Here is a 27,836-nt window from a genome sequence, read left to right as displayed (position 1 = left end):
CAGGTTATAGTCCAACAGGTTTAATTGGCAGCACTAGTTTTCAGAGTGCTGCTCCTTCAGACAATAACCTGATGAAGGAGCAGTGCTCTGAAAGCTAGTGCTTCCAAATAAACCTGTTGGACTATAACCTGGTGTTGTGTGATTTTTAACTTTGCAGCAGCTTTGTGTGTGCAAATTGGTAGCCTTGCTTCCAACATTCCAGTGGTGGTGACTACACTTTGAAAGTACTTTAATTGAATTCAGTGTTCTTTGCAACATCTTGCTGTTGCGAAAGTCACTACATAAATGCACGTCTTTTATTAGAACATGAGTTTCCTACTGTTTAAGCAGACATAGGCCAGGTTAGTACTTAGTTGGGAGGGTGCCTGGGAATGTCAAGCACAATATTGTACCTGGTTATATTTATGCCTGGATATCCTTGCAGGAGGAGTACATAGTGTCCAGCAATGGTCTCGCCACCTTTAGAGATAGGCGTGCACTGCGGAGGATATACAGGGGAACCTCTATTATCCATCATTCGATTATCAGAATATCGGATTATCCAGCAGGATCGCAAGGTCCTGATGCTTGGTTAAACTATGTTGTCCGGCATTCGATTATCCAGAATTCAATTAACTGAACAAAATAGTCCCCGCCCGTGTACTTCAGATAATCGAGTTTCTCTGTCATGCTTTATTTCCAGCTCCAACTCCCATTTTGATTTAGTCCCTTCCCTCTCTCCCATCTGCATTTGCACTGGGCTTTCTTTGGAAGTATTTAATTAGCTACACGAGTGTTTTACTGGTGGTGTTACTAGATTGGGGAAAAAAAATGCTTTGGTGGCTTTGATGGTGGGGATGTCACTTAGATCTGCATAAGAGCACTTCTGGGCAGAGAATAATTAAAACAAACAAATGAGTTTCCTTTTCACATGCAAGGATTTGCAACGAAGGACTAAAACCTGGTGCTTTGATGAGCTTGACCTGTCCTAATGGGACAGAATGTCAAATTTGGCTTGATAATACTCCTGTGAATAGCTTCAGGATGTTTTGCTGTATTATAGACAATAGACAATAGGTGCAGGAGTAGGCCATTCTGCCCTTCGAGCCTGCAACACCATTCAATATGATCATGGCTGATCATCCTCATTCAGTATCCTGTTCCAGCCTTATCTCCATAATCCTTGATTCCACTATCCTTGAGAGCTCTATCCAACTCTTTCTGAAATGAATCCAGAGACTGGGCCTCCACTGCCCTCTGGGGCAGAGCATTCCACACAGCCACCACTCTCTGGGTGAAGAAGTTTCTCCTCATCTCTGTCCTAAATGGTCTACCCTGTATTTTTAAGCTGTGTCCTCTGGTTCAGCACTCACCCATCAGCGGAAACATGTTTCCTGCCTCCAGCGTGTCCAATCCTTTAATAATCTTATATGTCTCAATCAGATCCCCTCTCAGTCTTCTAAACTCAAGGGTATACAAGCCCAGTCACTCCAGTCTTTCAGCGTAAGGTAGTCCTGCCATTCCAGGAATTGACGTTGTGAACCTACGCTGTACTCCCTCAATAGCCAGAATATCTTTCCTCAAATCTGGAGACTAGAACTGCACACAATACTTCAGGTGTAGTCTCACCAGGGCCCTGTACAGCTGCAGAAGAACCTCTTTGCTTCTATACTCAATCCCTCTTGTTATGAAGGCCAGCATGCTATTAGCCTTCTTCACTACCTGCTGTACCTGCATGCTTACCTTCATTGACTGGTGTACAAGAACATCCAGATCTCTTTGTACTACCCCTTTACCTAAATTGATTCCATTTAGGTAGTAATCTGCCTTCCTGTTCTTGCCACCAAAGTGGATAACCATACATTTATCCACATTAAACTGCATCTGCCATGCATCTGACCACTCACCTAACTTGTCCAGGTCACCCTGTAATCTCCCAACATCCTCCTCACATTTCACCCTGCCACCCAGCTTAGTATCATCAGCAAATTTGCTAATGTTATTACTAATACCATCTTCTATATCATTTACATATATTGTAAAAAGTTGCAGTCCCAGCACTGATCCCTGCGGTACCCCACTGGTCACTGCCTGCCATTCCAAAATGGAGCTGTTTATCACTACTTTGTTTCCTATCAGCCAACCAATTTTCAATCCAAGTTAGTACTTTGCCCCCAATACCATGCGCCCTAATTTTGCTCACTAACCTCCTATGTGGGACTTTATCAAAAGTTTTCTGAAAGTCCAGGTACATTACATCTACTGGATCTCCCTCGTCCATCTTCAGAGTTACATCCGCAAAAAATTCCAGAAGATTAGTCTAGCATGATTTCCCCTTCATAAATCCATGCTGACTCTGACTTATCCTGTTACTACTATCCAGATGTGTCATAATTTCATCCTTTATAATAGACTCCAGCATCTTTTTCACCACTGAGGTCAGACTGCTTTCTCTCTCCAACCTTTCTTAAAAAGTGGTATAACATTAGCCACCCTCCAATCTGCAGGAACTGATCCCGAATCTATCGAACTCTGAAAAATAATCACCAACGCATCCACGATTTCTCGAGCCACCTCCTTCAGTACCCTGGGATGTAGACCATCAGGTCCCGGGGACTTATCTACCTTCAGACCTAACAGTCTCTCCAACACCAATTCCTGGCAAATATAAATTCGCTTAAGTTCAGGTCCTTCAGCCATTGTTACCTCAGGGAGATTGCTTGTGTCTTCCCCAGTGAACACAGATCTGTAGTAGTAATTCAATTCTTCTGCCATTTCTTTGTTCCCTGTAATATATTCCCCTGTTTCTGTCTTCAAGGGCCCAATTTTAGTCTTAACCATCTTTTTGCCTTTCACATACCTACAAAAGCTTTTACTATCCTCCTTTATAGTTTTGGCCATTTTTCTCTGCGTATTTCCTTCTTAGTAATCCTCTGTTGTTCATTAAAAGCTACCCAGTCCTCCGTTTTCCCACTTATTTTTGCTATGTTATACTTTTTCACTTTTAACTTTATATGTTTCTTAACTTCCCTCGTCAGCCACAGCCACCCATGCCTCCTCCTAGGATCTTTCTTCCTTTTTGGAATGAACTGATCCTGCATCTTCTGCATTATACCCAGAAATATCTGCCATTGTTCCTCCACTGTCATCCCTGCTAAGGTATTGCACCATTGAACTTTGGCCAGCTCCTCCCTCATAGCTCCATAGTTCCCTTTATTCAACAGAAATATTGTCACTTCCGATTGTACCCTCTCCCTCTCAAATTGCAGATTGAAGCTTATTGTATTATGGTCACTACTTCCCAATGGCTCCTTCACTTCGAGGTCCCTGATCAATTCTGGTTCATTGCACAACACCAGATCCAGAAGTGCCTTCTCCCTGGTAGGCTCCAGCACCAGCTGTTCTAAGAATCCATCTCGGAGGCACTCCACAAAGTCTCTTTCTTGAGATTCAATACCATTCTGATTCACCCAGTCTACCTGCATGTTGAAATCCCCCACAACAACTGTAGTAACATCTTTGCGACAGGCCAATTTCAGCTCCTGATTCAACTTACATCCGACATCCAGACTGCTGTTTGGGGACCTGTAGATAACTCCCAAGAGAGTCTTTTTACCCTTAGAATTTCCACACTGACCATACAAGGCACCATAATTAATGCATGCAACTGCATTGGAATATCACTGAATTTCCCTTGTGCTGTGTCTCATCCTAGCATGTTGGATAGCCTGACCAGTTCAGAAATATCACAGTAATTTTTCACAAAAGTTATATTCAATAATGTTTCCATGTCCAAACCTCTTGCATACAACAAACCAATTATAGCTAGACCAGGTCACAATCAAATTATAATCCTGACAAGCCCTCCTGAAGATTTAGTAATTGTCAAGACAACAATATGATCACAAATTTACCAGCAGCGTGATAAAGAGAGTTGCATATGAAGAGAATCACATATGAAGAGAACAAATATTTGAATATGCAGCGTGTGCTGTCAACACACAGCAAGTATCGAGTAACTGTGAGGGGAAAAGACTATTACCCTTGGTGGTGGGAGGGAATAAGATACTAAAAATATAAGCAAACATTTTGTTCAGGGATGGGCAAGTAAATAGATTCCTCCAAATGACAGAAAGTTCACCAAGTTGAATGATGCGAAACTGATTAATAATTTGAAAAAAAACCAGGAAGTTACCAGAAGATCAGGTCAAGGAAAAGAAATAGAGGTATACTTATGTGATACTTTTCACAATGACAAGACTTTCCAAAGCACTTAAAATCAATGAAGTGTACTAGAGGGGTGTTAAGCAATTAAAATAGTTTCAATTATCTATTTGCATGTTATGAAAAATATATGAAAAACAGCATAACGTTAACAATTTTAAAGCATTGTTGCAACAATTTAATGAGATGTGTTTCACTGATTAGGTTAGTGTGTTTTTTACCCATCTCTAATTGCTCAGGGGGCAGTTAAGAGACAAATCACATATTGTGGTGGCTCTGCAGTCATAGGTAGGTAAGTATGACAGCTTTCCTTCCCTAAAGGGCATTAAAAATAACCTAACTGATTCAATAATGACAGCTGACAGCAATTTCACGGTCAGTTAGTGCATCACGTCTCAAATGTTTTCCTGCATTGACCCAACATGGAACATTGGCAGATGGAACACAAAATGGGAAGGTGTGAAGTCATGCACTTTGGTAGGAAGAACTGAGGCACAGAATAGTCTCTAAATGAGGAGAAAGCTCAGAAATTTGAAGTGCAACGGGACTTGAGAATCCTAGTCCAGGATTTTCTTAATGCGAACTTGCAGGAAGGCAAATAGAATGTTGGCATTTATATTGACAGGGTTAGAATATAAAAGCAGGATGTATTTCTGAGGCTTTATAAATGCTCTGGTTAGACCACATTTAGAGTATTGAGAGCAATTCTGGGCCCCATACCTCAGGATGGATATACTGGCCCTGGGACGGATACAGAGGAGGTTCATGAGAATAATCCCAGGAATGAAAGTCTTAATGCATGAGGAACATTGGAAGATCCTGATTTGATGGAGTTTAGTAGTACGAGAGGGTACCTAATTGAAACTTACAGAATACTGAACGGCCTGGACAGAGTGGATGTTGGGAAGATGTTTCCATTGGTAGGAGAGATTAGGACCAGAGGGCACAGGTTTAGAGGATCATAGAATCCTTCCAGTGTGGAAACAAGTCCACACCAACCCTCCGAAGAGTAACCAGACATATTCCCTTATTCTATTATCCTATATTTACCTCTGAATAATGCACCTTACCCTACACATCCCTGAACACTATGGGCAATTTAGCATGGCCAATTCACCTAACCTTCACAATCTTTGGATTGTGGGAGAAAACAGAAGCACTAGGAGGAAACGCATGCAGATACGGGGAGACTGTCTGAATGGAGTTTGCACAGTCACCAGAGGCTGGAATCGAACCCGGGTCCCTGGCACTGTGAGGCAGCAGCGCACAGCCACTGAGCCACCATGCCACCCAAAGGGAACACCTTTTAGAATGGGAGAAAAGGAGAAACGTCAGCCGAAGAGTGGTGAATCGATGGAATTCATTGTCACAGAAGGCTGTGGAGGCCAGTTCATTCAGTACATTTAAGACAAAGATAGCTAGGTTCGTGAGTATCAAGGGGATCAAGGGTTACAGAGAGAAGGTGGGAGAATGATGTTGAGAAACTTAACCAGCCATGATTGAATGGTGGAGCAGACTCAATGGGTTGAATGGCCTAATTTCTGCTTCTATGTCTTACGGTCTTAAAGTGGAGGTCAATAAAGTGGTCACAATTGCTCAGTGAGAACTGAGAGTGTGGATGCTGGTTAGAGAGAGTATGCAAATATGATAATTCAACCAGTTACATAGCCTCCGAGCTCATGATCCCAAAATTTCTGCTCACAACCTGACTTCGTTCCAGCCCAATTTCAGGAAGGTTCTGTGCTACTGGATTCCTGGTAGCTCAAACTTCAGTGTATCGGCCAGTACAGTATATACTGCAACCAGATGGGTTTCCAGCCCCCAAAAAGAAATCACACTTTTGCATATGCCAAGTCTATAAGATGGAGTCCTTTTTAAGGCAAAGTCTGTTAAAATGAATGATTTTTAGTGAATATTGTGGCCTGGCAAAAAGAACATTGTCCACATCATATTATCTAAAAACCAGCTGTTGGATAACACAACAGACCGGGAACAGAGTGCCAAGTTGGCACAAACAGACAACTGGGCTGATTTTCTGCTGAATTGGTAACAGATACTTAAGCTGATCAGCTCTGCGACACCCAGAACAGTCAATAAATGAGAAACCAGCTCACATCAGGGACGGGATTTGGAGAACTCATTGGCCTCAGGAGCTGGGGTGTTTCCTGCCCAGTTACCGATAATTTTAAGTCATTTCCCCAACCTTGATAATTTGTAAGCAACCAACGGAATTATTGTCTATCCCACCAGCCGAGAGTAAAAGTCAGTGTTTGACTGATCTGCTGTGTATGTTCAGTGGAAAGAGTCACAGGAATGCAGAGTACTTGGTTAATAGTGAGATTCTTGTTAGTGTAGATGAACAGAGAGATCTCTGTATCCAAGTACATAGATCCCTGAAAATTGCCACCCAGGTTGATAGGGTTGTTAAGAAGTCATATGGTGTGTTAGCTTTTTTAGAACACTGAAAAGTACAGCACAGATCAGGCCCTTTGGCCTATGATGTTGTGCCGAGATTTAATCCTAATGTAAAATATAGTAACTTAACCAACGCCTTCCTCAACACACTGCTATCCACATGCAGTCACTTAAATGTCCCCAATGACTGCTTCCACCACCTCAACTGGCAACGCATTCCATGCATTCACAACTCTGATGTCTCCTTTATACCTTCCTCCTAATATCTTCAAACTATGATTTCTCAAACCAGTCATTCCTACCCTGGGGAAAAGTCTCTGGCTATTGACTATCTACTCCTCTCATTATTTTGTACACCGCGATCAGGTCACCTCTCTTCCTCCTTCTCTCCAGAGAGAGAAGTCCAAGCTTATTCAACCTTTCTTCATAAAGCAAGCCCTCCAGTCTAGGCAGCATCCTGGTAAACCTTCTTTGCACCCTCTCCAAAGCCTGTGTGTCTTTTCTATAGCAGGGCAACTAGAACTGGACACGATATTCCAAGTGTGGTCTCACCAGGGACTTGTAGAGCTGCAGCAAAACCTCACGGCTCTTAAACTCAAACCCTCTGTTAATGAAAGCCAAAACACCATTTTTGTTTTCTTAACAACCCTCTCCACTTGGGTGGCAACTTTGAGGGATCTATGTACTTGCACACCCAGATCCCTTTGTTCTTCCACACTGCCAAGAATCCGGTCTTTAATCCTATAGTCAGCATTCGAGTTCGACCTTACAAAATGCATCACTTCACATTTATCCAGGTTGAACTCCATCTACCATTTCTCAGCTCAACTCTGCATCCTGTCCATGTTGCACTGCAGCCTACAGTAGTCCTCTGTACTATAGACGACACCTCCAACCTTTGTGTCATCTGCAAATTTACTAACCCACCCTTCAACCTCCTCATCCAAGTCATTTATAAAAACTACAAATAGCAAAGGTCCAAGAACAGAGCCCTGCGGGACACTGCTCAACACTGTCATCCCGGCAGAATACTTTCCATCTATAACCACTCTCTGCCTTCTGTCAGCCAGCCAATTCTGAATCTCCCTGTATCCCATACTTCCTGACTTTATGAATGAGCCTTCCATGGGGAACCCTATGAAATGCCTTAATGAAGTCCATATACACCACATCCGTTGCTAGACTTTCATCTACCTGTCTTGTCACCTCCTCAAAAGAACTCAATAAGATTGGTGAGGCACGATCTGCCCCTCACAAAGCCATGCTGACTGTCAGGGATTTCCCTATTATTCTTCTTGAAAAGAGGAACAACATTCACCTCCTTCCAACCCTCCGGTACGACTCGTGTGGAGAGTGAGGAGGGAAATATCCTCGCCAGCAGCTTAGCCTTTCTCACTTCCTGGAGCAGCCTATGTTCTGGTCTGGTCCTGAGTACTTATCAATCTTAATCTTTTCCAAAATTTCTAGCACATCAACTTCATCAATCTTGATCTGGTCAAGACTGTGTCCAAGCTCCTCTAAGTTTTCATTTACAAGGTCCCTTTCCTCGGTCAAAACTGAAGCATAAAAACTCATTTAGGGCTTCCCCTATCTACTCAGACTCAACACACAAGCTCCCTCTGCTCTCCCTGATCGGCCCTACCTTTTACCTCATGTAGGAGTAAAACGCCTTCGGGTTCTCCCTAATCCTTCCTGCCAAGCCTTTTTCGTGCTCCCTCATGGCTTTCCTCAGTCCATTTCTGAGCTCCTTTCTTGCAAGCCTGTAATCCTCTAAAGCTATGCTAGATCCTTGCTTCCTCCACCTTACGTAAGCTGCCTTCTTCCTTTTGAAGAGAAATTCCTCTGTTATCATCCAAAGTTCCTTAATCTTACCCCTTCTTACCTGTCTCAGAGGAACAAATTCGTGCATCACTCGCAACAACTGCTCCTTAAATAGTGTCCACCTGTCTGCTGTGTCCTTTCTGTGGAACAATTGCTCCCAGTCTGTACTTCCTGACTCCTGTCTGATAGCGTCATAATTTCCTTTCCCCCAATTAAATATCTTCCCTCAGTAACTGCTCCTTTCACTCTCCAAGGCTATGCTAAATGTGAGGCAGTTGTGATCACTTTCATCAAAGTGCTCTCCCACCTCAAGATCTGACACCTGTCCTGGCTCGTTGCCAAGCACCAAATCCAAAATGGCCTCTCCCCTCGTCGGTCTGTCTACATACTGAGTAAGGAAACCCTCCTGAACACACCTGACAAAAACCGCTCCATCCAAACCATCTGCACTGAAGAGGTTCCAGTCGAAATTGGGAAAGTTGAAATCACCCATAACACCCACCCTGCTACTTTTGCATTTTTCCAGAATCGGCCCACCTATGAGATCTTCAATCTCTCTCCTGCTTTTAGGTGGCCTGTAGAAAACCCCCACCCACCTGCCAAACTAGTTTAAACCCTCCCGAATCACACGAGCAAATCTCACACCCAGGACATTTGTGCCCCTCCAGTTCAGGTGCAACCCATCCTTCATGTACAGGCCCCACTTTCCCCAGAAGGTATCCCAATGGTCTAGGTATCTGAAGCCCTCCCTCCTGCACCAGCCTCGCAGCCACGTTCAAGCTGTATTCGCTGACTGTTCCTCACCACACTATCTTGTGGCGTTGGTAGCAAACACAAGATCACTACTCTACTCCCCTGCTCTTCAGCTTCCAACCTAACTCTGTAGTTACTTTTCAGATCCTCAACCCCTCAACCCCCTACATCATTGGTGCCAATATGTACCACGATTTCTGGCTGCTCCCCCTCCCCCTTCAGAATCTTGTAAACCTGATCAGCGACATCTTGGACCCTGGCACCAGGGAGGAAACATAGCTTCCAGGAGTCCCGTTTCTGACCAAAAAATCTCCTGTCAATCAGTCTAACTATTGAGTCCCCTACCACTAGAGCTTTTCTATTTTTACCCCTTCCCTTCTGAGCCACAGTGCCAGGCTCAGTGCCAGAGACCTGACAACTATGACTCCCCAGGTAGGCCGTCCCTACCAGCAGTATCCAAAACTGTATAGTTATTGCTGAGGGGAACAGCCACAGGGGATCCCTGCTCTGACCGCCGGTTCCCTTTCCTCGCCCTGTCAGTAACCCAACTGACCTTATCCTGTGTCTGGGGAGTGACCGCCTCTTTGTACATCTTTTCAATTTCCCCCCTCAGCCTGCCGGAATTGGGTTTCAGAGCCATGAGCTCATGCTACAGCTGTACAAAACTCTGGTGCAGCTGCACTTTGAGTATTGAGTACCATTCTGGTTACTATTATAGGAAGGATGTGGAAGCTTTGGAAAGGCTTCAGAGGAGATTTACTAGGATGTTGCCTGATATGGAAGGAAGGTCTTACAAGGAAAGGCTGAGGGACTTGAGTCTATGTTTGTTGGAGAGAAGGAGGTTGAGAGGTGACTTAATTGAGACATATAAAGATAATCAGAAGGTTAGACAGGGTGGACAGTGAGAGATGTTTTCCTTGGATAGTGACGGCTAGCATGAGGGGAGATAGATTTAGGACAGATGTCAGAATTTCTTTACTCAGAGTAGTAGGGGCATGGAATGGCCTGCCTGCAACAGTAGTAGACTCACCAACTTTAAGGGCATTTAAATGATCATTGGATAGTCATATGGATGAAAATGGAATAGTGTAGGTTAGATGGGCTTCAGATTGGTTTCACAGGTTGGCGCAACATTGAGGGTTGAAGGGCCTGTATTGTGCTGTAAAGTTCTATGTTCTTTGAAGTGGGGAGTAAATGGAAAATCAAAATCCCTAACAGTCCATTAATATCGGAAAGTGATCCCAGGACTACAGTCCTACAGCATATCTTCTATGAGAATGCATGCAAAAATGTTCCTTTTATCAGACACTGAATGACCGGTTGTGTATTTGCATTGCTCAGTCACTTGGAGAATTAAGCAATGATGGCTTTATCAGGCAGACACTCTGCTGTAAGTATTCAAAACAAAACACACTTTGGAACCAATCCATCCACAAATAGATTTATTGAAAACCTGAGACGGGCTGGAACACACAACTAGATAAGTCAGTAAAACTTTAAAAAGAAATCACTTAGCATTAGGATTACCAGATAAACACAGATCACATCGTGCCCCACCCCCAATCCTTCTGAATGACTCCCATTAGTGTAAGTAATCTGATAACCCAGTGAGTTTGCCAGCTGTTTGCTCACTGCAGGGTTGACTGTTACATCATCAGCTTTGGTATGTAGTCACACGGTGCTGCCAAGGACACCAAGTCTCAGGTACATCTCAGAGAAAGGAAGGGTAACTTCGCAACAGCTTCATCTACATCTAGATCTAATCAGGTCAACCAAGGACCAAGAACTTGCAAATGCACTGCTTGCCTAAACAGTTCACTACAGGTACTGACATTTTTTAAGCTCATTTTGCTTCTCCTCTTATATAGCACAAGTTCTCCTTCCTCCCATCATGTAGCACTTTCATTAAGCTTCAAAAATTAGCATTTACCATCCTCCAAAACATAAAACATATTTTAAAAAATCAGGGGTTGTGGATTACAACTATTAGTGAATTTTTCCTCCTCAATAACAACTGCAGCTTACCGATTCCAAATCAAACAGTGCAGTCCGATTCACGATTTTCATGAAAATCATGAAGACAATACTCAACACCCCACATTAAAAAGCATTTGCCTCAACAAAAACAAAAAGATGAGGTATCATTTCACCTTCCCAAAGAGCAAAGGAGAAGTTGACAGCAACTTCAACGTCAGAGACAACAGCAGTCCAGTAGACTTCTGTAATACAGTGGGTCTCCCTTGAGCTCCCTATGTACTTTCAAAAAAGAGGAGTGCAGCACAAATTGGATGGGCTGTAGCTGACTTTGGAGAACAACCCAAATGAAGGAGCGCTAAAGTTGTGGGAAGGTGGCGACATCTTCATTAAGGATCTAAGTAAAAACCTGTTTACTTCAATAAATTAGAAACTCTTTACAAGCAACAGTTTCCCATTTTGATTTAGATTCGATGGGGAAGGATTGTGGATTGCAGGCTGGGGAAGAATGTAGTCAGAGATTACCAATGCATTTAAAGATAGACCCTTTAATCAAAAATGGTTAAGGACTGTTGCTGTTGTAATCAGACTTAAACCTCACTTCTCTCTGCTGCTTACAACTAAACTCTTCTTTAATCCAACACCAAATGGTCACTGTTACTTGTTAGAAAACCACGGAAAGCTCAACTGTGAAGGACAGTCATTTTCTGATAATCAGTGAGGAAGATGACTGGATTGTTGGGGTGGGAGGGTGGGATTATGAATGATCTGCTAACCCAACAGGCATTCTTAGGCTTGGCAGGTTTACTAACCTGCATATACAGTACAGTATTTCATTTTACAATGCACGATGAGATAATTCAGCCAGATTCTACCTTTGCATTTGGAAGTATCTGATGACATAGGCACTAAGAAAGGGAGTGGATAATTTTCTCATTGGTTACTGTGTGACAGTGGATTAATACCAAAACATCACACAACCCATTGAAAGCTGGAAAATCTCTGACTAAACACATTTAAACACCTCCTGCAGGACATCTCTATCCACATTACACATTTAAGTGGCAAAGTTCAACATTTCCCTTTGAAAGAGTGTTTTGCAGGTCGACTAAAATATTGCAAAATGCTTGTAATAAGGTTAATCCAGCAGCTGTAGAGAGTGTACATCACATAGGATAGCACTCAGGGGACAGTGGTTATCATCTATTTGTGCACGAGTGTTTGTTTCCCCGATTTGAGGCAATAAACAGTAGGTTAATGGTTAGATCAGTAACACATTTCCACGGAACTCTGAAAAATCAACAGTTAAAAACTAATTTGCACATTATAAATGAAGCAAAGTTACAATCTAAGATTATTCAGTCCATTTCCAGTGTTGAGTTTGAGGTCACATTCATCAGTTCTCTGTAACCACAGTGGTAACTTTATATATTCACATGTGAAGATACTGTCAAAGTCTAGCAAGGTCAGTCCAAGTGGAGCATGCAGCTTCATATACCCCACAACAGGCTTTCGGCCAGAGGTACGCAAGTGTTCAGTGAGACACGATCATGCCCATTTATACAGTCACCAGTGTTCACGCACAAACAGCAGAGTAATAATGTCATAGCAGACTCACCCCACACTCCTCCCAGCCTGTATAAGTTAAGAAGGAGAAGAGCCTGCATAAGTTAAAATAAAAAAAATAAATCCTTTCTATTGCAACTTCCTGTAAAAAATAACTGGAGGTGACTTTTGCATTACGAAGCAAATGAGGTGAGTCGCAAAAGCACACAGGAGACATGTCTGTCCTCTTCATGATTTTCTGAAAAGACAATACCCCGCATAAAAACGGTAGTCGTCCCATCAAAAATGATGATGAGGCACCATCTCACCTTCCCAAGGGGCAAAGGTGAAACTGACAACTTCAACATCAGAGACAACAGCAGCCTAACACACTACTGTATTGTAGTGGGCTTCCCTTGGGGTCCCTACATACTTTCCAAAATGATTCACGAAATAGGAGGCTTCCTGCTCGCTAGACCTAACTTTTGAAGTTCAGAAGAAACACATGCATAGTCTCTATACAGTTTCCCTACAGCTATACCAAAGTTACATAAACTATGAAGGGGAATGTCCCTAATGCAGGTTAGGACTCTTTATAATAATATGGTGCAAGATATTGTAATGTTAATGTATCCAATAGGCTTTGGATGGGTTGAAAGTATATATATATGGAAAGGGCTGCAGCGCACAACTGCTCTAAGAGAAAGGGCCAGATCCCAAGAGAGGTCAGTCACTAAAGACCACCAGCAGAATTACTTTTGCTTTGAGCTTGATTTGTGGGAGACACTCGTTACCAAAGCTTTGAGTGCCTTAAACAAGTCACAGGAGAACACCTCTCCCCCAGCACTTTGTGCGCCAATGTAGAGAACGTGTCTCCTCTCCTACTCAGTGGGCACTTTGAAAACCAGATTGTCGGGCCCCCCTGCCTTGCGTGTAGCTAATACGCAGTTTTGAACAAGTCTCCCTGCAAGATCCTGCGTTTCAGCTCTTTCCACAGTAGGTCACGCTCCCGCTGGGTTCCTGCCACCATGCCTCGGTTTTCCTGTGCACGCCTGGACAAGTAGGGTAACACCTCTTCCACTGGGCCGTATGGAACATATTTGTACACTGGGTAGCCAGCCTGGCCTGTCAGAGACAGAATAAAGAAGGGTTAAGTTTATATATTAAAGAGAAACTCTCCCAGGGCACTAGACAAGTCCAGGTTACATTATTATAGATGCCATGGTATCATCTAATTTTAAAATTTGGGTTTGGCATGAAGTGTTCTGAGTAGGTCCACTCAAATTCTCCAGCAGTTAACACCACCACAGGCTCCCACTGGTTGGATCACATTCAGACAGTTGTACAGTCATACAGATGTACAACATGGAAACAGACCCTTTGGTCCAACTCATCCATGCCAATCAGATATCCTACATTAAGTCCCATTTGTCTCCAAACCCTTCCTATTCATGTCCCCATGCAGATGCCTTTTAAAATGTTGTAATTGTCTCAGCCTCCGGCAGCTCATTCCATACACGTGCCATCCTTTGCTTGAACAAAGTTGCCCATTAAGTCCCTTTTAAATCTTTGCCCTAAAACTCAGTCACTTTTTTAAAAGATACCAAAGCCCAATTTTTGTAAAAAGAATATAAACTTTAGTTTGTGTCTCAAATCTTTATAAATTATATTCTAGAATCTCAATTGAGTTGACATTTCTGGGATACAACTCCAAGAAATGGGAAAGCCTATAGGGAACAGGATCCTACAAGAATACCTGTCTATTCCATGAAAAGCAAGACCCCAAAACAAGGCCAGCATGGAGCCATGTTGCTGGTAGGAAAGATTGCCTGGACATTGAGTTAACTATATGAGGGCCTGTTACCCAGCAGTTAGTTTAGGATCAGGTGTCTGTGCTTCACATACCAAGGGGGAAGCTGATCTGATCAGACATGCCCAGCAATTGGCCAAAGTAGACCTTCCGAGATGATGGATGGAGCCCAAGTTCATGCATTCTGCGAAAGAAAGAATGAAAGAAAAAGAGAGAGTTAGCAACTAACGAATAGAAGTTCAAACCAACACACCTTGAGCAGAGGTTCTCCAACGACAGAGGAGGGCAGGGCCATTGGAATTTTCAGTCAGTTGGGTTACAGTCTCAACAGAGACCCCCTATTCATTAAAGCCTTGGCTTTTGGGTTCCATTAACTAGAGTCAGGGACATGAAGGGGTGAAATCAAGTAGGAGACAGTGAGGTCTGCAGATGCTGGAGATCAGAGTAGAGTGTGTGTTGCTGGAAAAGCACAGCAGGTCAGGCAGCATCAGAGGAGCAGGAAAATCAACATTTCGGGCTGGAGCCCTTCAGGAATTCCTGACGAAGGGCTTTTGCCAGAAATGTCGATTTTCCTGCTCCTCAGAAACTGCCTGACCTGCTGTGCTTTTCAAGCAACACTCTCTCAACTCATGAAGGGGTGCACCAATACTCGGCCCAGCAAAAAACAGGAGAAAGGCTATGGCCAAACCATAATGAGGGCAAAAAGGAACAATGGGAATCAGCAACAGGACAAAGAGTCTCAAGTAACATCATTCCCTCCCCCCTCTACTCCCAAAATGTCAGCAAATACCCAACCAGATTTCCCAGTGGGTCTCTTCAGAAGCTTTCATTTTTGCAGTGAGGAGCGACAAATCAGGAAACCAGGAGACATTCAGCCAAAACACCCGAAGGAAAGCCACAGCTGGCTGTTTGGACATGTCCAGTATTGGGCGCCTCTCTGATGGAGGAAAATCAAATCCCTGCTGAGTGCAATAAAATTGTAGGGTTCCCACAAACCAATGCGATGGACTATGCCAAGACTTAAAACCACTGAAAGAGGATGGCAAGTAGAGTCAGAGAGATGTATCGCAGGGAAACAGACCCAACTCATCCATGCCAACCAGGTACCCTAACCGAATCTTGTCCCATTTGCCAGCACTTGGCCTATATCCCTCCAAACCCTTCTTGTTCATATACCCATCCAAAAGCCTTTTACCACTTCCTCTGGCAGCTCATTCCATACACGTACCACCCTCTGTGTGAAAAAGTTGCTCCTTAGGTCCCTTTCACATCCTTCCCCCTCTCACCCTAAACTTATGCCTCTAGTTCTGGACTCCCCCACCCCAGGGAAAAGACCTTGTCTATTTACCCCATCGATGCCCCTCATGATTTTATAAACCTCTGGAAGGTCACCCCTCAGCCTCTGATACTCAAGGGAAAACAATCCGAGCCTATTCAACCTCTCCCTACAGCTCAAATCGCCCAACCCTGGCAGCATGCTTGTAAACCTTTTCAGAACCCTTTTAAGTTTCACATCCTTCCGGTAAGAGGGAAGCCAGAAGGGCTCACAATATTTTAGAAGTGGACTGAGGGTGGTTTAAAACAAAGCAATCGCACACTTGTTACAGCATAGAAGGGGGCTATTCAGTCTCCAAATCACCTGGTGCTATATTCCTGCCTTCTCCCTGAACATTACTGCTTTTCAAGTAACAGTCTAATTCCTTTCTGAATGCCTCAATTGAAACTGCTCCAGACAATGTATTCCAGACAGTAACAACTCACTACATACAAAAGGTTTTCCTTATTCTGTTTTGCTTCCTTTCCATCAAAATCTGTGGACTCCTTTTCTTGATCTTTTTATGAGTGAGAGCATGGAAGCTTAGAACTAGGATGAACAGAGTTGTTGTCTCTGGTTTGTTGCCCGTGCCACGTGCTAGTGAGGCGAGGAATAGGAAAGAGAGGAGTTGAACATGTGGCTACAGGGATGGTGCAGGAGGGAGGGTTTTGGATTCTTGGATAATTGGGGCTCTTTCTGGGGTAGTTTGGGACCTCTACAAGCAGGATGGTCTTCATCTGAACCAGAGGGGTACCAATATCCTGGGGGGGGTGGGTTTGCTAAGGCTATTGGGATGGGCTTAAACTAATCCAGCAGGAGGATGGGAACCAAAATTGTAGTTAGAGTATAGAAAAGGTTGAGAGTAGGGAGGTCCGAAATCAAGTTTCAGGGACACAAGATGGCACCGCCAAGCAAGAAGTTGGTTTGAAGGGTCTATTTCAACGCCAGGAGCATCCGGAATAAGGTGGGTGAACTTGCAGTTTGTACCTGGGACTTCGATGTTGTGGCCATTTCGGAGACATGGATAGAGCAGGGACAGGAATGGTGGTTGCAGGTTCCAGGATTTAGATGTTTCACTAAGAACAGAGAAGATGGTAAAAGAGGGGAGGTGTGGCATTGTTGGTGAAAGAAAGACAGTATTACAGTTGCAGAAAGGATGTTTGGGGACTCGTCAACTGAGGTAGTATGGGCTGAGTTTAGAAACAGGAAAGGAGAGGTCACCCTGTTGGGAGTTTTCTATAGAGCACTGAATAGTTCCAGAGATGTAGAGGAAAGGATAGCAGAGATCATTCTCGATAGGAGTGAGAGAGACAGGGTAGTTGTCATGGGGGACTTCAACTTTCCAAATATTGACTGGGAACACTATAGTACGAGTACTATAGATGGGTGAGTTTTTGTCCAGTGTGTGCAGGAGGGCTTCCTGACACAGTATTTAGACAGGCCAACAAGGGGCAAAGCCACATTAGATTTGATACTGTGTAACGAGCCCTACCAGGTGTTAGACTTGGAAGTAGGTGAGCACTTTGGTGATAGCAATCACAGTTCTGTTATGTTTACTTTAGTGATAGAAAGGGATAGATGTATACCACTGGACAAGAGTTACAACTGGGGGAAATGCAATTAGGCAAGATTTAGGAAGCATAGGATGGGGAAGGAAACTACAGGGGATAGGCACATTAGAAATGTGGAGCTTATTCAAGGAAAAGCTCCTGTGTGTCTTAGATAAGCATGTACCTGTCAGGCAGGGAGGAAGCTGTCAAGCGTGGGAGCCATGGTTTACGAAGGAAGTGGAATCTCTGGTCAAGAGGAAGGCGGCGGCTTATGTTAGGATGAGATGTGAAGGCTCAGTTAGGGCACTTAAGGGTTACAAGGTAGCCAGGAAAGACCTAAAGGTAGAGCTCAGAAGAGCCAGGAGGAGACATGAAGTTGTTGGCGGATAGGATCAGGGTAAACCCCAAGGCTTTCTACAGGTATTTAAGGAATAAAAGAATGATGAGAGTAAGATTAGGGCCAATCAAGGATAGTAGTGGGAAGTTGTGTGTGGAGTCAGAGGAGATAAGGGAAGCACTAAATGAATATTTTTCGACAGTATTCACTCTAGAAAATGACAATGTTGCTGAGGGGAATACTGAGATACAGGCTACTAGACTAGGTGGGATTGAGGTTCACAAGGAAGAGGTATTAGAAATCCTGCAGAGTGTGAAAATAGATAAGTCCCCTGGGTCGGATGGGATTTATCCTAGGATCCCTGGGAAGTCAGGGAGGAGATTGCCGAGCCTTTGGCATTGATCTTTAAATCGTCATTGACTACAGGAATAATGCCAGAAGACTGGAGGATAGCAAATGTGGTTCCCCTGTTCAAGAAGGGGAGTAGGGACAATCCTGGTAATTATAGATCAGTGAGCCTTACTTCAGTTATTGGTAAAGTGTTGGAAAAGGTTATAAGAGATAGGATTTATAATCATCGAGAAAAGATGAATTTGATTAGGGATAGTCAGCACAGTTTTGTGAAGGGTAGGTTGTGCCTCACAAACCTTATTGAGTTCTTTGAGAAGGTGACCAAACAGGTTGATGAGAGTAAACCGATTGATGTGGTGTATATGGATTTCAGCAAGGCGTTCGATAAGGTTCCCCACAGTAGGCTTTTGTACAAAATGCGGAGGAATGGGATTGTGGGAGATATAGCAGTTTGGATCAATAATTGGCTTGCTGAACAAAGACAGAGGGTGGTGGTTGATGGGAAATGTTCATCCTGGAACCTAGTTACTAATGGTGTACTAAAAGGGTTGGTGTTGGGTCCACTGCTGTTCATCATTTTTATAAATGACCTGATGAGGGCATAGAAGGGTGGGTTAGTAAATTTGCAGACGACACTAAGGTCGGTGGAGTTGTGGAAAGTGACGAAAGATGTTGTGGGTTACAGAGAGACATAGATAAGCTGCAGAGCTGGGCTGAGGGGTGGCAAATGGAGTTTAATGCAGACAAGCGTGAGGTGATTCACTTTGGTCGGAGTAACCGGAATGTAAAGTACTGGGCTAATGAAATGTAAAGTACTGGGCTATTAGTAAGATTCTTGGTAGTATAGATGAGCATAGAGATCTCGGTGTCCAGGTACACAAATCCTTGAAAGTTGCCACCCAGGTTGACAGGGTTGTTAAGAAGGCATACAGTGTTTTAGCTGTTATTCATAGAGGCATCGAGTTCTGGAACCATGAGGTCATGCTACAGTTGTAGCAAACTCTGGTGCGGCCGCACTTGGAGTATTGTGTACAGTTCTGGTCTCCACATTATAAGGAGGATGTGGAAGCTTTGGAAAGGGTGCAGAGGAGATTTATTAAGATGTTGCCTGGTATGGAGGGAAGGTCTTACGAGGAAAGGCTAAGGGACTTGAGGCTGTTTTCATTGGAGAGAAGGTGACTTAATAAGATAAATCAGAAGGTTAGAAAGGGTGGACAGGGAGAGCCTTTTTCCAAGTATGGGAACGGCGAGCACGAGGGGGCATAGCTTTAAATTTAGGGGTGATAGATATAGGACAGATGTCAGAGGTAGTTTCTTCACTCAGAGTAGTAAGAGTATGGAATGCTTTGCCTGCAATGGTAGTAGATGCGCCAACTTTAAGTACATTTAAGTCGTCATTGGACAAGCATTTGGACGTACATGGAATAGTGTAGGTTAGATGGGCTTCAGATTGGTATGACAGGTCGGTGTAACATCGAGGGCCGAAGAGCCTGTACTGTGCTGCAATGTTCTATGTTCTACGTACTTCCACCCGATTTTGAAAAAGCTCCATCAGATCCTCCTCTCTGTCTTCTCTCCAAGGAAAGCAGTTCCTTACTTCAATTTATCTTCAGAACAAACCCCTCACCCTAGAAAGATTCTCCAATGGCCTTTACATCCTTTGTCAAGTGTAGCACCCAAATACGAACACAATACTCCACCCAAGATCAAACTGGTGTTTTGCACAAGTTCAACATTAGTTCCTTGCTCCTCTAGTCAACATTCCCACTAATAAAGCCAAAGATGCTTACAACCCAACACAATAAAACCATTAGCAACCTATGCACACATACACAGTCTCTCTATACTTGCGCCCCCTTTGGAGGGAGGACCCTTTATCTCAAATTGTCTCTGCAATGAATCAGCTCCCATTTCTCTGCATTGAACCTGGTCTGCAATTGGTGCAGCCACTCCACCAACTTGTCTGCATCCTTTTGAAATCCTACACTGTCCTAACAAGGACAAGTTTGTTTTTAAATTTTAGACACTGTCACGAGTAACTCTGAAACCAGTAAGAACCCTTCCATGGCTGGTGGAAGCTGGAAAGCAGGTGAGGGAAGAGGCATCACAATATAGGACAACTTCGGTTATCCAAATTTCAGATTATTCGAACAAGATCTCAAAGTCCTGATGCTTGGGTAAACCGTGTTATCCAAACATTCGATTACCTGAACATTAGATTATCCGAACAAAATACCCCCCGTCCGTGTCGTTCGGATAATCAAAGTCATCCTGTACATCAAAACAAACAGGCACATAGCCTCGAGCTGTGAGGGTGTGTAAAAGCAGTCACAACGTAACAAAAAAAAACTCACTCAAGAATTACTCAAAAAGATGCATGGCCCATGAAGAACCCCATTACCTGTGCAGTGTATAGGCGACTGTTCTCTCATTGTGTGATGCTACCATTACATTGGCTTTCTTGTTCACTTTGATTTCATCCAGGATGTAATCCAAACATCTGAAATGCACAACAACAGCAGATCAGAAGCTTCAGGAATCCAGCACATGCCCATCACATATAAAACGATAATAGGGAAGATAAGCATAATGACATATAGGATACCCGTAAACTGCTTACTTCTGTCAGTTTAACTGTAAGGTGGGGCTTAGGAGGGAAGAAATTATTCTCCTTAGCAGAGTTAGGCATTCAGCCCTTTGAGCATGTTGCATCATTTATTTTGATCATTCAAATAAAAAGCCTGCTACTCTTTTTCTCCCCACAACCTTTGATCCTTTTAGTCCCAAGTGCTATATCCAACTCTTCCAAAAAAAAAGAAATCATTCAATGTTTTGATATTGACTGCTTTGAGGTAGTGAGCTCCCCAGGCTTACCTGTGAATAAATATTTCTTTATTTCAATTATAGATGGTTTACCACGGATCATTAGACTGCAACCCATGGTTCTGGACGTACCCACCACAGGGTAGATGCAGGAAGAATGTTCCCAATCTAGTTTTGTTAGGATTTTCTAGCTTTATATGAGAATTTCCCTCCTCCCCATCATTCTTCTGAACTCTAGCGAACAACATCTGAACTGATCAAAAATTCTTTTCATACTTCAGTCCTGCCATCCCGAGATTCAGTTTGGCAAACCTTTGCTGTACTCCCTCTACAGCAAGAAAAGCCTTCCTCAGATAAGGAGACCAAAACGGTGTACAATATTCCAGCTGTGGTCTCACGAGGGCCCTGAATAGTTGCAATAAGACACCCCTTCTCCTGTACTCAAATCCTCTTGCTAAAACGGCAGACATATCATTTGTCTTCCTTGCTGCCCACTGCACCTGCGTGCTTACTTTCAGTGACTGGCGAGACCCAGATGTCTTTGCACATTGCCCCCCCCTCAATTTAGATTGAGAAAATAACCAACCTTACACATTTGTCCATTTTGTGCAGCATCTGCCTACTCACTCAGCTTGTGGAAATCACACTGAAGCATCTCTGCTTCCTCCTCAGTTCACCCTCCCACTCAATTGTGTCATTTGCATATTCAGAGACTGTACATCTGGTTCCTTAATCTTTCATGAATAGTTGTAGTCCTAGCAGTGATCCCTCTGGTACCCCATGAGACACTGCCTCCCATTCAGAAAAAGACCCATTTATTCCTGATCCTCGTTCCCGGTCTGCCAACCAGACTTTTTTTAAAATCCATCTCAATATGCTACCCACAATCCCATGCTTCTTAATTTTACACACTCATCTCTTGTGGGACTTTGCCAAAATCTCTCTGAAAGTCCAAAGAAACAACATCTGCTGGCTCCCCCTCATCAAATCTACAAGTTAAATCCTCAAATTATTTGGGTAGATTTGTCAAGTGCGATTTCTCAGTTATAAATCCATGCAGACTCTGATTCTGCCACTGTTTCTAAATACTCAGCTATTAGATCTTTTATAGCGGATTTAAACACTTCCCCCACCACAACAGACTTTAGTTGACTGGTCTATAATTCCTGGTTTTCTCTCTGCTTTCCTTTTCAAACAGAGAGTTTACATTACTTACACTCTAATCTGTAGGAACAGTTCCACACACTATAGAATCTTGGATGCATTGGTGATTATCTTCCTTTATTTCTCGGGTCATTTCCTCAAGTACTCTACGATGTGGTTTCACAGGTCCTGAAATATTTACCAACCTTTAATTGCAACTTCCCCAACATCAATTTCCTGCCTCTCACTAAACCCTGTGCTGGCCAACATTTCTGGTGTCATTTGTGTCATCCTTTGTGAGCACAGAAACAAAGTCTGGATTTACTTGGGCAGCCACTTTGCACAATCTTTGAGCCACTTTGATCTCCATTATAAATTCCCCTGTTTTTCTATTATTGGCACATCTACCTAGATACAATGAAAAGTTTTGTTTTGCGTGCAGTACAGGCAGATTATACCATACAAAGTGCATCAGGGTAATAGAACAGAGCGAGGAATACATTGTTACAGCTGCAGAAAAGGTGCACAAAGAGCGAGATCTACATTAAATATAAAATTTGAGAGTTCCATTCAAAAATCTGATAACAGCGAGCAAGAAGTCCTTGAACCTGTTGGTACATGTGTTTAAGCTTTTGTATCTTCTGACCAACAGAACAGGGAGAACTAGCCATTTGGATACAGAACTGTCTCAAAGGTAGATGACAGAGGGTGGTGGTGGAGGGTTGTTTTTCAGACTGGAGGCCTGTGACCAGTGGAGTGCCACAAGGATCGGTGCTGGGTCCTCTACTTTTTGTCATTTACATAAATGATTTGGATACGAGCATAAAAAGGTACAGTTAGTAAGTTTGTAGATGACACCAAATTGGAGGTGTAGTGGACAGTGAAGAGGGTTACCTCAGATTACAACAGGGTCTGGACCAGATGGGCCAATGGGCTGAGAAGTGGCAGATGGAGTTTAATTCAGGTAAATGCAAGGTGCTGTATTTTGGGAAAGCAAATCTTAGCAGGACTTCTACACTTAATGGTAAAGTCCGAGGGAGTGTACCTGAACAACGAGACCTTGGAGTGCAGGTTCATAGCTCCTCGAAAGTGGAGTCACAAGTAGATAGGATAGTGAAGGCGGCGTTTGGTATGCTTTCCTTTATTGGTCAGAGTATTGAGTACAGGAGTTGGGAGGTCATGTTGTAGCTGTACAGGATATTGGTTAGGCCACTGTTGGAATATTGTGTGCAATTCTGGTCTCCTTCCTATCGGAAGGATGTTGTGAAGCTTGAAAGGTTTCAGAAAAGATTTAGAAGAATGTTGCCAGGATTGGAGGATTTGAGCTATAGGGAGAGGCTGAACAGGCTGGGGCTGTTTTCCCTGGAGCGTCGGAGACTGAGGGGTGACCTTATAGAGGTTTACAAAATTATGAAGGGCATGGGTAGGATAAATAAACAAAATCTTTTCCCTGGGGTCGTGAAGTCCAGAACTAGAGGGCATAGGTTTAGGGAGGGATGGGAAAGATATAAAAGAGACCTAAGGGGCAACTTTTTCACGCAGAGGGTGGTACGTGTATGGAATGAGCTGCCAGAGGATGTAGTGGAGGCTGGTACAATTGCAGCATTTAAGAGGCATTTGGATGGGTATTTGAATAGGAAGGGTTTGGAGGGATATGGGCCAAGTGCTGGGAGGTGGGACCAGATTGGGCTGGGATATCTGGTCGGCATGGACAGGTTGGACCGAAGGGTCTATTTCCATGCTGTACATCTCTATGACGTTGTAACTGGGGTGGGCGGAGACTTGATTATGTTTGCTGCTTTCGCGGGACAGTGAGAAGTACACGTAGAATCAATGGTTGGAAGGCTGGCTTGTGACTATAAGTAACTTATAGTTAATTTCACTCTCCATGTACCTGCAGAAACTTTTACTCAGTCAGTTTTTATGTTCCCACAACCCAGGTTGGGTAACTTTTGTACTACAGTTACCATACAAGCACTGCCATTGATTTGCATGTTTACGTTTGCTTTTAAAAAAAAGTTAAAAATCACATAACACTAGGTTTATTTGGAAGTACTAGCAACAGGATGAAGGAGCAGCACTCCAAAAGCTAGTACTTCCAAATAAACTTATTGGACTATACCTGGTGTTGTGTGATTTTTAAAACTCTGCCTACCCCAGTCCAACACCAGCACCTCCATATAAAAAACATGAAATGACAAAGTGATCAGTCCACAATCAAACCAGGGGTAGGTTTGGCAGACCTACCCCCAGTGCTGTTAACTCCCTTGGTTAGAAGAGGCCACAGTACATTCACGTGGCAATCAAAGAGGGAACTCCATAGACTTGACGAATTATAAAATTGTTCTTCCTCACCACCTGGGGCAATTCTGGGAATCACCCTAATGTGCACCAAAACATACACCTCAGAGGGAAGAGGGGAAACAGGCATGCACGATGGGGGACTTGTGGAGGGCTTGGGGTGTGGGAGACAGCACACGCACACACAAAAGAGGGGGTGATGTCTGAGATATTGTCGACACACAAGTATGCAAGACAGGAAGTAGCATTGGGAGAGTGGGAACGTGGCCGAAAGAGGGCCAGCACACACCCAAAGCACGTAACCATGTACACAGGTATGTTTACAGTTTACATCGATGATTTAGAGTTGGGGATCAAGTGTTGTGTGTCAAAGTTTATACTGCAACTCTACAGGGTGCTAGTGAGGTCAGAGCCAGAGTACTGGTCTCCTTACTTGAGAAAGGATGTACTGGCATTGGAGCATGTGCAAAGGAGGTTCACCAGCTCGATTCAGGAATGGAGATGGTTGGCTTAGGAGGAGAGATTTGGTAAACTGAGACTATACTCATTGGAATTTAGAAGGAGGTCTTGTAGAAACATCTATTCCCTTCATAATTTTATATAAGATAGAAGCAGGGAGGTTGCTTCCACTGGCAGGTGAAACTAAAATTAGGGGGCATAGCCTCAAAATAAGGAGGAACAGATTTAGGACTGAGTTGAGAATACCTTGTTGTAGGTTTTTAAGTCAAAAGATATATAGATTTTTGAACAGCCAAGGGATTAAGGGTGATCGTTAGCAGGTGGGTAAGTGGAGCTCAGTCCAGGAAAAGATCAGCCATGATCTTATTGAATGGTGAAGCAGGTTCAAGGGGCCAGACAGTCTACTCCTGCTCCTAGTTCTTATGTTCATGAATGAGGTGTTGTGCAAGTGCTATAAAAAGCACAGTGAGCACCCCAAATGATGGGTTATGGGTGAGGCTGAATCAGGTGTGGGGAAAGTGAGCACAGATCATTCACCACTCTTGTACAGTATCAGGATGGGAACCTACCTGTGATACATTGCATTTGTATCTTCGTAGGTTTTGTTGATGGGATCCTCATATCCAATCTCTCTGGCACGCTTGCGTTCCTGGGCCATATATGCACCTCTCACCAATTTTGCCCCAAAGTACCAGTTTTCCCGGCGAGACAGTTCTACATCCATCGACACATTATCATAAGCATCCTGGAGTGGTTGAAAGGCAATAGACAATCCAGCAGAATGTCAGTGAGGTTTTGGACAGCAATACAGTAACAGAATCAACTGACGTTAAATTCTCTACAAACAAGACTTAGTTAGACATAAGCCTTTCAGATACAGCCTCCTCATAGTTACTCTGCCTATGGACTATCCAAACTCCAGTGGATTTGGATTTGTAAAAGGATCAAGAGGGCATAGATTTGATGTAACTGGTTGAAAAAAAAAGCAAAAAAGGCGTAACCATAAACTGACCTCTTCCTGACCTACTGACAGCCCTTTCTGGTTCAGCTCTCATGGAGGGTTTAGTCTGCACCATAATTAACCAAGAGTTAAAAGGCTGGAGGTTCCAGTTCATTTTCAGACTATGGTATATAATCGAAGCTGGCAATTCAGTGTAGTACAATCAGCATTTTACTGAGACATTAAACCAAGGGCCAGGTTATTCTTTCAGTTGGATATAAACGATCCAACAGCATTAATTCCAAGAGTAGCAGGGTTCACCCTGGCGACTGGGAAAATATCACTTGCCATTTGAGGGATCTGGCTGGGTGAGAAATCAGCTGTCATATATCCCACAAAGTGAGAATACTTCACTGGCTCAAAAGCACTTCAGGGTGTCCTACGGTCACACCCCATTTCAATGCAAGTTCTTTCTTCTCTCAAGGATACAGTTCCATGTGCATTGGTATCCCTCAGTGACATTGTTAAAGCTTCAGTGTGATCATCCTCCTACCAACAGTTAGGACCTGGAGAGAGTCTGCTCAGGAGCCAGCCATCAAAATACATGGGCTTTTCCTCCGTATCCAGCAAGTTTCAATCTGTGCACATGACAGTGACAGCAGCAGACAAAGGAGGGATGACTACTCCCCCTATCCCAGGGGGAGCAGAGTGCAGCCTTACCTTCAGGTAACACTGGTAGGTGTTGAAGATGACGGGCTTCTCAATGTTAAACTTCCGCTGCATCTCCAGGGTCAGTCTGCTGATAGCTGGCTGGAAGTAGGTCTGCTCAGCATCAACCATGAGGCGGACCCCTCTCTTCAAGGCTTCCTACCATGGGCGGGAATGTCAACAATTGTTTTGAAACAGAGGTTACAACATCTGCCTGTTTCCTTCAGTACAATGAAACCAAACTTACAGAGCCAAGTTATGCCTTCGGCTGTTTCATCCTAAAACTAGCATTTAAACTTATAGAAAATAGTGACAACTGGCTTGCTGCCAATGGAAGCCTTTGTTTTAGGAACAACACATGGATTAATACAAATGTGGCCGGGAATTAACATATTGCAATTCAAATGAGCTGGCAGTTTCACTTTCAGTCACAGACTCCAATGCCCTTTGAATATCTCCTACCTTTGCTAGGATATCCATTCTCTGCAGCATCCTTTTCATCTGGAGATCCTCCTCCTCTGTGAACTGTAGGAGAAGTGGTTCAATCTCCCCAGTCTGCAACATAACCACAAACAGCCATTAATCCAACAGTCAGAGCCCTCACTTGACATGGCTATCTAGGCATACACATTCAGAAAGCACCTTCTGAAACCATGTGTAATGAAAAGAGATCCTTACCTCACAAATTGTCTATATGTCCTTATAGACAAATTGAACTTCTAAGTGTAACATGTATTATTTCTTTAAAATGGCCACTGGAAACAGGATATATATTTCAAACTGGTGGAATATGGTGTTGATTACTTTTGTGCAAGCTTTTTAAAAAAGGTCAGCTGTCCTTCTGATCTGGAGCAGTAATCTAATGTGGTATGTGTCAGAAAGTGACTGATAGTAAAACACTTGGAAGAATAGAAGAATGTTGATACTGTAGGATGTATGACAGCAGGAGTAAACATCAAAGAGCATTAGCTTGCTTATGGTTTAGAATAATCAAGGTTTATTTTAGCTTAAAGAACCCAGAGATTGAAAGTTTTAGGAGATACCTGACTGGGGTAATAAGTTAATGAAGATTCCCTCCCAGAAATGGGTATAGGTCAATGTAGGGAAAGTTCAGCTATCTCAAATATAAAAGTTTAGCTTATGAAACTTCCAGACCAGAAGTGTTTAGCTAAAAATCAATCTTTATTAAAAGACTAAAAATGTCTTAGCCTTCAGCTTCTGAACATTCACACAAGACAACTTTAGAGTTCACATTACAGATCTGGAAAGAAGTTTGATGTAGACGGTTAGTATCTCTGGATTTGAAAACACTGAAGTGATGGTGGTGTTGGGGATCGGATGACACTTTGTTTTGCTGCATGTTTAAATATCTTTTGAACTATGTTGTT

At 43.4% G+C, this 27,836-nt stretch overlaps 1 protein-coding gene across 1 annotated transcript in view; it reads right to left on the bottom strand.

Moving 5' to 3' along the window:
• Nucleotides 1-10,621: 10,621 nt before the first annotated feature.
• prodhb (proline dehydrogenase (oxidase) 1b) overlaps nucleotides 10,622-27,836 on the bottom strand; it is a 55,520-nt gene continuing 38,305 nt past the window's right edge. Inside the window, exons 9-14 of the mRNA XM_072588052.1 lie at nucleotides 26,911-27,003; nucleotides 26,461-26,607; nucleotides 25,370-25,545; nucleotides 20,476-20,574; nucleotides 14,617-14,705; nucleotides 10,622-13,836 (exon numbers count right to left, since the gene is read on the bottom strand). Of these exons, the coding sequence (XP_072444153.1) occupies nucleotides 13,649-13,836; nucleotides 14,617-14,705; nucleotides 20,476-20,574; nucleotides 25,370-25,545; nucleotides 26,461-26,607; nucleotides 26,911-27,003 (792 nt within the window). The 3' untranslated portion in view covers nucleotides 10,622-13,648. The remainder of the gene's footprint in view (nucleotides 13,837-14,616; nucleotides 14,706-20,475; nucleotides 20,575-25,369; nucleotides 25,546-26,460; nucleotides 26,608-26,910; nucleotides 27,004-27,836) is intronic.

The sequence above is a fragment of the Chiloscyllium punctatum genome, chromosome 17, assembly GCF_047496795.1.
Source record: "Chiloscyllium punctatum isolate Juve2018m chromosome 17, sChiPun1.3, whole genome shotgun sequence".
Lineage (NCBI taxonomy): Eukaryota > Metazoa > Chordata > Chondrichthyes > Orectolobiformes > Hemiscylliidae > Chiloscyllium > Chiloscyllium punctatum.
The sequence above is the reverse complement of the archived record's forward strand: the minus strand, read 5'-3'. Positions and strand labels throughout refer to the sequence as shown.